Raw genomic sequence first — 13,711 nt, 5'->3', positions numbered from 1 at the left:
CATCCTTATATAGGGATGACACAGAGTGAAGATCAATATGGCACAGTGAGCTGGAGGAAGGAATGACTGAGGCAAAAAGTTTGCTACTGTAAATCCAGCGTGAGGAGAAAGGGGCCCAGGTTTGGAGGATACCAGCAGTTGTAGCAAGGAGATCTGAAAAGTCATTTAAAGGAAGAATCCATAGAACTCAGTATTGGACTGGATAAGGGAATAAATGGTAAATGCTGAGTCAAAAGAATGCTTTAAGATTCTAAATGAAATAGGATACTTAGAAAAGGGAACCAGTCTAATAGGTAAAATATTTACAAAGAGGCTTACAAATATGAGACAAACAAACAGTTAAAGGCACTTGTGTAAGGTTCAAATGTTAGTCACTAAAAGAAAACCCGTTTCTTGAATGTTGCCTAGCCCTTTAAATCAACTGACTAGTTTTGCACACAATCATGCAAGAGTTCATTTAAAAAATTAAAATGGTAGCATCAACGTGTGCATGCACATACTTGCATAAGCAAGCAAACAAAAAGATTGGAAAGATATGCAGCAGGAAAGTAACAGATGTCTCTCAATTAGAATTCTACTTGATTTTTCATTTCTTCTTTGCCTGGGTCCATTACAAATTTTGTCTGTGAACACAGACTATTTTTGCAGTTAGGGAAAAATGTTAAAAAAAATTAACATAGAATTCTCATTTGCTTCCTATACTATAAAGAGTTAATTCTGTGTACTCACCTTCATAATCTCTCACTGAATCTTCTGTCCGAACTCCAGCCATGTTATACTGGCTACTCACAGATTGAGAAAGCATTCCTTCTAATCTCTCCAGTGTGGCTTGGCCTTCTGCTGTTAAATGGGATAATCCTTCTTCATAGGTGTAAAATGTAGGGATGTCCCCCTGCCCTTGTTCTAAACAAATAAAAAGCTTTTAAGCTCTTATAAAACAATTACAAAAAAAAAAAAAAGATAATCAATAATGCATTTACTGAAGATAAGGTACAATGAAAAAAGGCTTCCAGGAAAAAACTCAACATTTGTTTAACATACATATATCAGCCATATGTTGAAGACAGAGATACAAAGAAAATGTCTCTACTCTCTAGAATGAGAAGGGATTCCAAGAGATAATGAACCAGTAAAGAGCAATTCCCAAAGAATCAAATGTCCAGAGACTAGAGGAAAAAAGGGTGTTCCTAAGGTTAAGAGTCTTACATTATCCCCAGTGGGAATTTTATATGTGAGTGTTTTTTCATTAAAATACATGCTCTTTTCAAAAAATCAGAAATTCTGGAAAATACAAACAGGATTAAAAAATTAAATTACCCCAAAATCTCAGCAAAGAAGAGAATGTATTTAGATATATAAAGGAGAATACCAGAAATGAATGTGTCTCAGGTCAGGAAATGGTACATATAGAGGAAAAGGCTTTAGAGAGCCTAACTGGTAAACACGAGACCGGTGGGAAAAAGAAAAGAGAACAGCAGGCACCTCAAGTAACAAGACTACACCAAGCTAGTGACTACATTCTGCTCCGGGGAGGTAAAGGGAGATATTCTTAGATAAATGAAGTATGGCTCTGGAAAAAGAAATTACTTTGGCAATGTGGTATTTGATGGAATGTGTTAAAGATGTAGATGATACAGGTTCCAAGCAGTGGAGAGAGAAGGCTTGTTTTCTTGGAGCAACTTCAACTTAAAAGACTCTCCTGACTACCCACTATCCTTTTCCTTTCCTTCCATTTATCTCTATCCATTCTCTCCCCTGAGTAATCTCTATTTCTTGCCCTCAAGCTTGGGAAGTTCATAAAATTTTCTAAATTGGCTTACACATGAATTGTGCCATTCACTTTTGTTAAAAACCAAGCTATATGGATGGATACTTAGAGATATAAAGAACTATAATCCCATACCCTATATAAATAGATGCTTAAAATGAAACACATACACAAATACTTTAAAAAATCCACTTCACTAACCATGTGCTTCCACATCATATTCTTCTCCATCATAATCATCTGAATCTTCATCCTCAGGATCTGGATGCAAAGCCTGGCATTCACACATTGCAGTGAACATTGCCTCCACTGAACAAGTAAATTAAAAATTTCTAATTAATTTTTTTCTGACCAATGTACAATAAAAATTTAATAAAATAACCATGAGGGCAAATAAATTTAATGAGTAGACAATAGGTATACTAAGGTCACAATATTTACAAAACCTGCCAAATTCCAAGGAGAATCAAACTTGAAAAGTGCTTGATGGCAATGGGTAAGACACAAAATAATACGAGTTCATTTCAAAATATTACTGAGATCTCTTCATGCCTGGATTTTCTTTTAAAAAAAGTATCAAAGTCCTGGTCAGACTGCCGGCCTCAGGGTGAAGCCCCTTAGCTGGCAGGGCTCTTTCCAGCTATCCTGGCATCTTCCACTTTGGAACTTCCATGAGTCCTCTGTCCTCTATCCTGTGAGATTCACAGTCAAAAGCATCAGTCCATAAAGATAACAGACTCTTCCACTCACAAAACACACCAGGCAACACGGTGTCTACTGTACTCTCACTTCATTCACAATCTTTACATTACTAGGTATCTGGTCCTCAATGATATTACAGATGCTAAAATAAAGAAAAGCAATAGAACAGAGGTAAGGATGGTGAAGGTAAGTGTGTGTGGGGGTGATGGTGTAATACTTGATACTTAATGGGGAAAGAATCAATTCTATAGAATACTCACATGCTGATTTATCACTAGGCACAAATCTAAATTCAGCAATAGGTTCAATATCATCATCACTGTCTTCCTCTTCATCAGCAACAGATTCTTTTGATTCTTCTAGAAAGGGAATAAAAAAGTAGCTTTTCTTTTTTCTAAAAAATACATCTTTATAGGAGTATAATTGCTTTACAATGTTGTGCTAGTTTCTGCTATACAACAAACTGAATCAGCTATGTGTATACATACATCCCCATATCTCCTCCCTCTTGAGTCTCCCTTTCACCCTCCCTATCCAGGACCAAGCTTATCTCCCTGTGTATGCAGCAGACTCCCATTAGCTATTTTACTTTTGGTAGTATATATATGTCAATGCTACTCTCTCACTATGTCCCAGACTCTGCTCCTCCCCACTTGCGTCCTCTAGTCTGTTCTCTACTTCTGCATCTTTATTCCTGCTCTGCCACTGTGTTCATCAGTACCATTTTTCTAGGTTCCATATATGTGAGTTAGCACATGGTATTTGTTTTTCTCTTTCTGACTTACTTCACTCTGTATGACAGTCTCTAGGTCCATCCACCTCACTACAAATAACTCAATTTCATTCCTTTTTATGGCTGAGTAATATTCCATTGTATATATGTACAACTTTTTTTTTTAAGCTCTTTATTGGAGTATAATCACTTTACACTGTTGTGCCAGTTTCTGCCATACAACAAAGTAAATCAGCTGTATTTATACATATATCCCCATATCCCCTCCCTCTTGAAACCCCTTCCACACTCCTTATCTCGTCCCTCTAAGTCATCACCAATCACTGAATTCACCTCCCTGTTTTATGCAGCAGCTTCCCACTAGCTAGCTATTTTACATTTGGTAGTGTATATGTCGATGCTACTCTCTCATTTCGTCCCAGCTTCCCCTTCACCCCCCCACCTCAAGTCCGTTCTCTGCATCTGCATCTTTATTCTTGCCCTGCCACTGGGTTCATCAGTATCATTTTCTTAGATTCCATGTATATGTGTTAGCATACAGTATTTGTTTTTCTCTTTCTGGCTTACTTTGCTCCTTATGACAGACTCTAGGTCCATTCACCTCACTACAAATAACTCAATTTCATTCCTTTTTTTTTTAAACAAGAAATACATGTATTTTCAAGTTAGTTTCCAACATGATACCACAACACAGAGTTGAGAAGAGATGTCCAGTAGCACAACATTATATAGTATTTCCACCAGACAGCTATAATAGATATAAATAACAGCAAGGTCACAGACCATAGTAAAATGTGGTAAAATAATTGGGAAGTGATGAGTTTTGAGTAATTAACTCTGCCTTTAATATAATAGTTTACTTAATTGTAAGCTTATACAATTTAATTTTTAATAGTGGCTATATTTAACAACTGGCTTATGAAATTCCTGGAAATTTAAAAACCAGTTTGTATGCGCTGCTCTGGCACACTCCATTCTGCATCCCCACAATTCTCTTGCTTTCTTGCATTTTTCAAAAAAAAAAAAAATTAAAATCAAATGCATACTCACATGGAGTTTTAAAAGTCAAATAGTTCTACAATGATTGCTGTAAAATCCACTAGATGGCTCCTCTTTCCCCCATTTTCTGATCCTCAGAGGCAACCATTTCAATCCTTTTTAACTCATTCTGTCTTCACATGGATGACTTCTTATAGACACCAGTCCTATTGGATTAGGGGCCCACCCTATTTAGGATGACCTCATCTTAAATAATTACAACTGCAACAACTGTGTTTCCACATAAGGTCACATATTCTGAGGTACTAGGGGTTAGGACTTCAACATGTATTTTGTGGGAAGAGGATGCGACAATATTCAACCCATAACGTAGGAAAGGGATTTGGTATTTTAACTGCTCCTTTAACAGATTTTCAGCCAATTCTTTCTCCTTCATGTCACCCCCACTTCCAAAAATAACCTGTTAGTTGTTGCCAATTCCTGAGTCTTCTGGGGGTTGCATGGTGTAAATTGGTTTGATTCTTAGCTTTTCTTAGCCAGTTTAAGATAAAGGTTTTCTCAGATATGCTACATCAACTATGTCAAAAACTCGTAAGTTTTCCAACTGACAAAATTTTGTCACTGTTTTCTTTGATCTCTTTTTACCATTTAAAGTTTACACTTTTTTTTTTTTTTTAATTTTATTTTTTTGGCACACGGGCTTAGTTGCTCCGTGGCATGTGGGATCTTCCTGGAGCTGGGATCGAACCCGTGACCTCTGCATTGTCAGGCGGATTCTTAACCACTGCGCCACCTAGGAAAGCCCGGTTTACACTTTAAAACAATCTTTTTACTGTTATTTTAGTGGAGTTTGAGAGGGAAGAGACTATGATAGATATTTAAGCCAGCATTTTTAGTCAGAAGTTCTTCTACATGTATCTTAATTCTCTCCTTTTCAAAGGGTGTCTTCTTTCTTAATTCTCTTGCAACTTAACCCACAACAAAACTTTTTAGGGAAAGAGTTTCTCTCATCTCTACATATGTGAATAGTGGCAGAATAGAGAGAGATGGGGTAGGGAGAGAGAATCAGATTTGGCTGATTTAAGCCCATACTCTATGATACTATTCTGCCTCCATGAAGTGGATAAACAAACATCAATATAGCACTCACCACTCAAAAAGAGAATGGCTGGAAAGCAACCTGACAATGCATATCAACAGCTATAAAAATGTTTCAAATCTCTGATGTAGTAAGTAATACCAACTCTCAACATTTTATCCTCAGGCTGTAATTCAGCAGAATTGAATGACAATGTGAACCTTCACTTATGAGAAAAACCAACCCACTGCAAAAATCACAGAAACCCTAAATAAAATAAAATAAAAAAATCTTTTAAAAGGTATAGTTCAGGGACTTCCCTGGTGGTCCAGTGGTTAAGATTCCAAGCTTCCACTGGTGGGGGGAGTGGTTTGGATTTGATCCCTGGTCAGCGAACTAAGATTCCACATGCTGCGCGATGTGGCAAAGGGAAAAAAAAAAAAGGTATGGTTGAGCTTGTAAGAAAGAAAATCCTCAGGAGTGAAAAATAAAGAGGGAGCTACACACTAGCATATTTGTCACTCCCAGGAACCTAAAGTCTCAGGTTTTTTTTTTTTTTTTAAAGAAATTTATCGAGATACAATCGACATACAATAAACTGCATATATTTAAAGTGTACAATTTGATTTTTTTTTCTTGTTAGTAATGTATATATGACAATCCCAGTCTCCCAATTCATCCCACCCCAACCCCTTCCGCTTTCCCCACTTGGTGTCCATGTTTGTTCTCTACATCTGTGTCTCTGTTTCTGCCTTGCACACCAGTTGATTTGTACCATTTTTCTATATTCAACATATATATTAATATACGATATTAGTTTTTCTCTTTCTGACTCACTTCACTCTGTATCACAGTCTCTAGGTCCATCCATGTTTCTACAAATGTCCCAGTTTCATTGCTTTTTACAGCTGAGTAATATTCCATTGTATATATGTACCACATCTTCTTTATCCATTCATCTGTTGCTGGACATTTAGGCTGCTTACATGTCCAGGCTACTGCAAATAATGCTGCAATGAACACTGGGGTGCATGTGCCTTTTTGAATTATGGTGTTCTGTGGGTATATGCCCAGTAGTGGGGGTTGCTGGGTCATATAGTAGTTCTATTTTCAGTTTTCTAAGGAACCTCCATACTGTTTTCCATAGTGGCTGTATCAGTTTACATTCCCACCAACAGTGCAGGAGGGTTCCCTTTTCTCTGCACCCTCTCCAGCATTTATTGTTTCTACATTTTTTGATGACGGTCATTCCGACCAGTGTGAGGTGATACCTCATTGTGTTTTGATTTGCATTTCTCTAATGATTAGTGATGCTGAGCATCTTTTCATGTGTTTGTTGGTCATCTGTATGTCTTCTTCGGAGAATTGTCTATTTAGGTCTTCCACCTATTTTTGGATTTGGGTTGTTTGTTTTTTTGATATTGAGCTGCTTGTATATTTTGGAGATTAATCCTTTGTCAGTTACTTCATTTACAAATTTCTTCCATTCTGAGAGTTGTCTTTTCGTGTTGTTTATGGTTTCCTTTGCTATGCAAAAACTTTTAAGTTTCATTAGATCCCACTTCTTTACTTCTGTTTTTATTCGCATTACTCTAGGAGGTGGGTCAAAAAGGATCTTGCTCTGATTTGTTATAGAATGTTCTGCCTATGTTTTCCTCTAAGAGTTCTATAGTATCTGGCCTTATATTTAAGTCTTTAATCCATTTTGAGTTTATTTTTGTGTATGGTGTTAGGGAGTGTTCTAATTTCATTCTTTAACATGTAGCTGTCCAGTTTTCCCAACACCACTTACTGAAGAGGCTATCTTACCTCCACTGTATTCTTGCCTCCTGTCATAGATAAGGTGACCATAGGTGCGTGGGTTTATCTCTGGGCTTTCTATCCTGTTCCATTAATCTATATTTCTATTTTTGTGCCAGTACCATACTGTCTTGATTACTGTAGGTTTGTACTGTAGTCTGAAATCAGGAAGCCTGATTCCTCCAGCTCCGTTTTTCTTTCTCAAGATTGCTTTGGCTATTCAGGGTCTTTTGTATTTCCATATAAACTGTATAATTTCTTGTTCTAGTTATGTGAAAAATACCATGCGTAACTTGACAGGGATTGTACTGAATCTGTAAATTGCTTTGGGGAGTATAGCCATTTTCACAATGTTGAGTCCTCCAATCTAAGAATATGGTATATCTCTCCATCTTTTTGTATCATCTTTGATTTCTTTCATCAGTGTCTTATAGTTTTCTGCATACAGGTCTTTTGTCTCCTTAGGTAGGTTTATTCCTAGGTATTTTATTATTTTTTTGCAACGGTAAATGGAAATGTTTCCTTAATTTCTCTTTCTGATTTTTCATTGTTAGTGTAGAGAAATGCAAGAGATTTCTGTGTATTAGTTTTATATCCTGCAACTTTACTAAATTTGTTGATTAGCTCTAGTAGTTTTCTGGTAGCATCTTTAGGATTTTCTACATATAGTATCATGTTACCTGCAAACAGTGACAGTTTTACTTCTTCTTTTCCAATCTGGATTTCTTTTATTTCTTTTTCTTCTGTGACTGCTGTGGCTACATCTTCCAAAAGTATGTTGAATAACAGTGGTAACAGTGAGCACCCTTGTCTTGTTCCTGATCGCAGAGGAAATGCTTTCAGTTTTTCACCACTGAGAATGATGTTGGCTGAGGGTTTGTCATATATAGCCTTTATTATGTTGCGGTAGGTTCCCTCTATGCCCACTTTTTTGAGAGTTTTTATCATAAGTAGGCACTGAATTTTGTTGAAAGCTTCTTCTGCATCCACTGAAATTATCATATGGTTTTTATCCTTCAATTTGTTAATGTGGTGTATCACATTGATTTGCATATACTGAAGAATCCTTGCATTCCTGGAATAAACCCCACTTGATCATGGTGTAAAAAACAGCTTTTCAATGATGTTTATTTATTTTCAAAAACAGAAGCTTAAAAGAATTTCTTAAAGGATGCTTATTGATATATCTAAATACTGCAATTTTTTACTTCAAGCTATAAGAAAATGGTTATTTTACAGCTAAAAAAGACTCTGGATAGTCTCTCTGGTCTAGTCACAGTGTACTTTGAGTCCTAGGGAATCCAAGCGCTAATGTCATGGTGGGGGGTGAGGAAACCTCAACAGTCAGGCCTCTAACAAGTAGAGTTTCACTGTCATGTCTGCCTCCTTCACCTTGAAACAAGGGCTTCACAGCAGTAGTTTGTAAACCACTGATGTGATTCATCACCAACAATTTACAGATGAGAAAACTAAGGCCCATAAAAGTTTACTGACACAAAAGATAAATTAGCAAAGTCTACTAGCAAGAAAAAAATACAAATACTCAATAAAGAGAACAAGCACATGTTGCTGGAGGAAGTGGAAATAAAACCACTCCAGACGTGTATATCCTACTACCCAGCAACTCCTCATCTAAGTACATATTATGTACACAAGGAGTCTGCACATGAATGTTTGCTGAAGTACTATATGTACTATAAAAAATATAAAAAATAAATGTTAAAAAAGGAAATAGATATAATCTGGTCATATGTTTGCTAGACAGCAGTTGAAAATGAATAAATGTGATTCACATATATCAAAATGAAGAGATTTTAAAATATGATGGAGTGAAAGAGCTTGTTGCAGAATATATACAATACCACTTACATTAAAATTTTAAACACAAAAGAGAACTATTATATTGTTTATGGGTGTATACATACTCAGTAAAAATCTAAAAGCACAGACAGGAAGGACACACACCATCTTTAAGATAAACTCTGGAGACAGAGTTAGGAATGAAATGGGGAGGGATACAAAAAAGATTTCCACAGTATTAATATGGTATTGTTTCTTTTAGACTAAAGTAATTATGAAAAAAATGTTACAATTTACAGTGGATATTAATAATGGAAATTTTATTATTCTGCACTTTTCAATGTCTGAATTACTTCATAACTTTTTTTTAAAAAGGTCAATAAAACACTTAAATAGACCCCAAAACCACCAAAATATGTTCAACCAATCATCTTAAAAATGTAACTTTTGTTTAGCGTATTACAGTTACCATTTTGAAAAAATGTTAATTCTCCATACAGATGAAAATAAGGTAAAAAGGTATTGAAAGTATAAACTTTCTGGAAAGCAACTTGACAATATTTGTTAAGAGCTTTAAGCTTTAAAAATATTTACCTTTAATGCAGCAATTGTACTCATAGGAATCAATAAGGGGATATCCACTGAATTTTTTTTAACTTTTATTTTTATAAGTCATACAAGTTCACTGAAGAATAAGAAAAAAATACAGATAAGCAAAAAAGGAAAAATTTTTTAAATGGCCACTATTAGCAGTTTTAAATAACAGATTTAATAGGATTTTTTCTGTCTTGTTTCTAATGTTATTAAATTGTTAAATATAACAGATGTCTTCTGCAAAATAGTAAAATACAAAAATATTGGAGAGTTCTAAATAACTGTAAGTAGTTGAATATATTATGGTACTACCAAACTTTCTCAATGCATTTAGAAAAACAAAATAGTATCATACTGTACTTATTATTCTATAACTGAATGGACATCACTTTTCAAATTATAAAAGTAATTCAGGGATTTCCCTGGTAGCGCAGTGGTTAGGAATCCACCTGCCAATGAAGGGGCCATGGGTTTGATCCCTGGTCCAGGAAGATTCCACATGCCAAGGAGCAACTAAGCTCACACACCACAACTACTGAAGCCCACGCACTTAGAGTCTGTGCTCCGCAACAAGAGAAGCCACCACAATAAGAAGTCGGAGCACTGCAACAAAGACCCAACACAGCCAATAAATAAATTAATTAAAATAAGAATAATAATAAGAATAATAATAAAAGTAATTCAGACCCAGCAATCCCACTCCTGGGCATACCCAGAGTAAACCATAATTCAAAAAGATACATGCACCCCAATGTCCACTGAAGCACTATTTACAATAGCCAGGACATGGAAGCAACCTAAACATCCATCAACAGAAGAATGGATAAAGATATGGTACATGTAAACAATGGAATAGTAGCCATAAAAAGGAACAAACTAGTGCCACTCACAGAGACGAGCACAGACATAGAGACTGTCATACAGAGTGATGTAAGTCAAAAAGAGAAAAACAAATACTGCATAATATCACTTATGTGTGGAATCTAGAAAAATGGTACAGATGAACTTATTTGCAAAGCAGAAATAGAGACATGAAGAGAACAAACTTATGGATACCAGGTGGGGAAGAGGGGGCGGGTTGAATTGGGAGATTGGGATTGACATATGTACACTACTATGTATAAAATAGATAACTAATGAGAACCTACTGTATAGCACAGAGAACTCTATTCAATGTTCTGTGGTGACCTAAATAGGAAGGAAATCTAAAAAAGAGGGGATATATGTATACGTATAACTGTTTCATTTTGCTGTACAGCAGAAACTAACACAATATTGTAAAGCAACTAAACTTCAATAAAAATTTAAAAAAAAAGTAATTCATGCTGGTATAAAAATGACTGAAAGTGCTGGGATGGATTTAAAGGAAAAAGTCCCTACCCCTTTAATCCTCTCCCTAGAAATAACTACTATTAATTAACACTTTCTTTTACATCTGTAGGAACCTATCTTAAAGCAATAAACAGAAATGTAATATAGTATTTTACAATTAGGGAAAAACAATACCACCATGACAAAAACTCTTCACCTCATGCTAGATCACAGTAGTGTCTGCCATACTCTGACTTATTAAACCTTTCCAAATTTTCAAAAATGGGAATGTATTTTTAGTCATTTTAAAAATAATCTATATAAACAGTTCATGTAGCTCAATATCAAAAATACAAACAACCCAATCAAAAAATGGGCAGAAGACCAAAATAGGCATTTCTCCAAAGAAGACATACGGATGGCCAAGAGGCACATGAAAAGCTGCTCAACATCACTAATTCTTAGAGAAATGCAAACCAAAACTACAATGAGGTTATCACCTCACACCAGTTAGAATGGGCATCATCAGAAAATCTACAAACAGTAAATGCTGGAGAGGGTGTGGCGAAAAGGGAACACTCTTGCACTGCTGGTGGGAATGTGAATTGATACAGCCACTATGGAAACCAGTATGGAGGTTCCTTGCAAAACTAAAAATAGAGTTACCTTATGACCCAGCAATCCCACTACTGGGCATACACCCAGAGAACACCATCATTCAAAAAGACACATGCACTCCAATGTTCACTGCAGCACTATTTACAATAGCCAGGACATGGAAGCAACCTAAATGTCCAGCAACAGATGAATGGATAAAAAAGTTGTGGTACATATATACCATGGAATATTACTCAGCTGTAAAAAGCAATGAAACTGGGACATTTGTAGAGACATGGATGGACCTAGAGACTGTGATACAAGTGAAGTGAGTCAGAAAGAGAAAAACAAATATCGTATATTAACACATATATGCGGAACATAGAAAAATGGTACAAAGCAACCGGTGTGCAAGGTAGAAACAGAGACACAGATGTAGAGAACAAACATATGGACACCAAATGGGGAAAGCAGGGAAGGCTGGGATTGGGAATTGGGAGATTGGGATACCAAATTGTACACTCTAAATATATGCAGTTTAGTATATGTTAACTGTAGTTAACTGTATGTCAATAAAAGTTCTTAAAAAAAAATAATCTAACGTTCTCAAAAATAAGCTAATGGTCCACTTTAGAGGTTGATAGAGGTAAGCCAAAGAGAAAAAAATAAAAATCTGAATCACGAAGAGAGGAACAAAAGCTGGGAAAATAGGATCCACACCTGTGTAACTTAAAAGAGAGCAGGTTCAGATAAAAAGAAACGGAGAACTATTGAAATAAATGTGACAGAAAAGGACTCTACTTCCTAGTAAGATAGAAAAGTTTTACTGTACTCATTTTAGTAAGAAAGAATTAATTTTAATCCCATCAATCTCAAGAAAACAATCATATAGAGCAAATGTTTAAAATACCTATCCAAGCTTACTGAATCTTTATTACCTAGTTTGGGACTCCCAGCATTTGCATTTTTAACAAGCTCCTGAGGTGTTTCTAATATGCAGCCAGGTTTAAGAATCAAAGAGTACCACTACACCCTAATTATTCTGGATGAAACTGAGGCTCAGAGAAATGAAAATGGCCTGCCTATCAAGTTAACGACACAGTTTTCTTATTCAGTGTGCTTTTCCCTTTAGCTGGCTTTATTCAAACCCTGCCTCTCTAACCTTATTGTCTGACATGCACCTTTGCCTACTGCCAAAGATCTACAGTATTTATGGGCATTTCACACCAGTATTTGAAACTGACTAACAAGAGTATCTCTAAAATTTCATGTCTATGAATGAATGGCCAAAAAAAAAAAAAAAAAGCCGGGGTGGGGTGGGGTGGGGTCCCTTGGTGGTTCAGTGGTTAGGACTCAGTGCTGGGGCCCTGGGTTTGATCCCTGGCCAGGGAACTAAGATCCCACAAGCCATGCAGCGTGGCCAAAAAAATAAATAAAACAAAAATAAATAGAAATAAATAAAATTTCATCTCTAGGAATGAATGAAAGCTTTCAACTAAACAGCACATATAACCTCTTGGTTATAAAATCATAGTTGCACTTCCTTAGATGGAAAGTGAACCCTGTGCCAAAGACCTCCTCATTTAGAAGTCTTCCTACAACACAAGGTCAACAGCTTTTACTTTTCCTTACCCTCTTTTAAACTTCACTAGATTTTTATCTACCTTTGGACCCTTCCCAATGGCAAGAGTTTTAAATCTTATACCAAAAATATTTTCAGAATCAGTCATTACCACTTAATGAGGCAGGGTTTGCCAAAAGCCTTAAAAATTACTAAATAATTAGTGTCACACAATATAAATGTTCATCTTATATTTGAAACCATATTAAAACCCCAAGTTAAAGGACCATTAGCTCAACAGGCAAATTCATGGGATTGTCTCTTACGTGCTATTTCAAAGAAAAGCAACCCACTATTTTAAAAGCAAAAGTTTACTAAAGATGTGACAAAGCAGGGAGGGTTGGGGGGGGATGAACTGGGAGACTGGGATACCAAATTGTACATTCTAAATATATGCAGTTTATTGTAATAAAAAAAAAAGTGACAATTGTCTTTTCAACCCTGAAGTTTTTCATTTCTACAAAAGATGAACATATTAAACTAACACAATATATACTATATAAACTTCTCATTTAGTTATACTTACAAAAATTAAGCACAAGTTTTTATTTCGTGCCTAACTTGTTTCTCATTCAGAATTACTACAACTCACTGTGGACGGCCTAAAAAATGAATTTCTTAAATCCATCTTACTTCCTTTATCAACTACACTAGATTTTTATGAATCTTTGTAGTTTCCTCCAACAGCCAGACTTGGGAATCTTGTAC

At 35.8% G+C, this 13,711-nt stretch overlaps 1 protein-coding gene across 6 annotated transcripts in view; it reads right to left on the bottom strand.

Moving 5' to 3' along the window:
* The window catches only part of CLNS1A (chloride nucleotide-sensitive channel 1A), a 61,401-nt gene that overhangs the window by 41,370 nt on the left and 6,320 nt on the right, over positions 1-13,711 (bottom strand). For all 6 annotated transcript variants that reach the window (XR_009055468.1, XM_057748976.1, XM_057748978.1 and 3 more), the window contains exons 3-5: positions 2,731-2,829; positions 1,970-2,077; positions 730-903 (exon numbers count right to left, since the gene is read on the bottom strand). Coding sequence is in view for 5 of the 6 variants with exons in the window: in XM_057748976.1 (XP_057604959.1) it covers positions 730-903; positions 1,970-2,077; positions 2,731-2,829 (381 nt within the window). In the remaining variant the exon portion in view is untranslated. The remainder of the gene's footprint in view (positions 1-729; positions 904-1,969; positions 2,078-2,730; positions 2,830-13,711) is intronic.

This window comes from Hippopotamus amphibius, chromosome 9 (assembly GCF_030028045.1).
Source record: "Hippopotamus amphibius kiboko isolate mHipAmp2 chromosome 9, mHipAmp2.hap2, whole genome shotgun sequence".
In the NCBI taxonomy this organism is placed as follows: domain Eukaryota; kingdom Metazoa; phylum Chordata; class Mammalia; order Artiodactyla; family Hippopotamidae; genus Hippopotamus; species Hippopotamus amphibius.
Note: the sequence above shows the minus strand (reverse complement) of the source record. Positions and strands in the feature narration are given on the sequence as shown.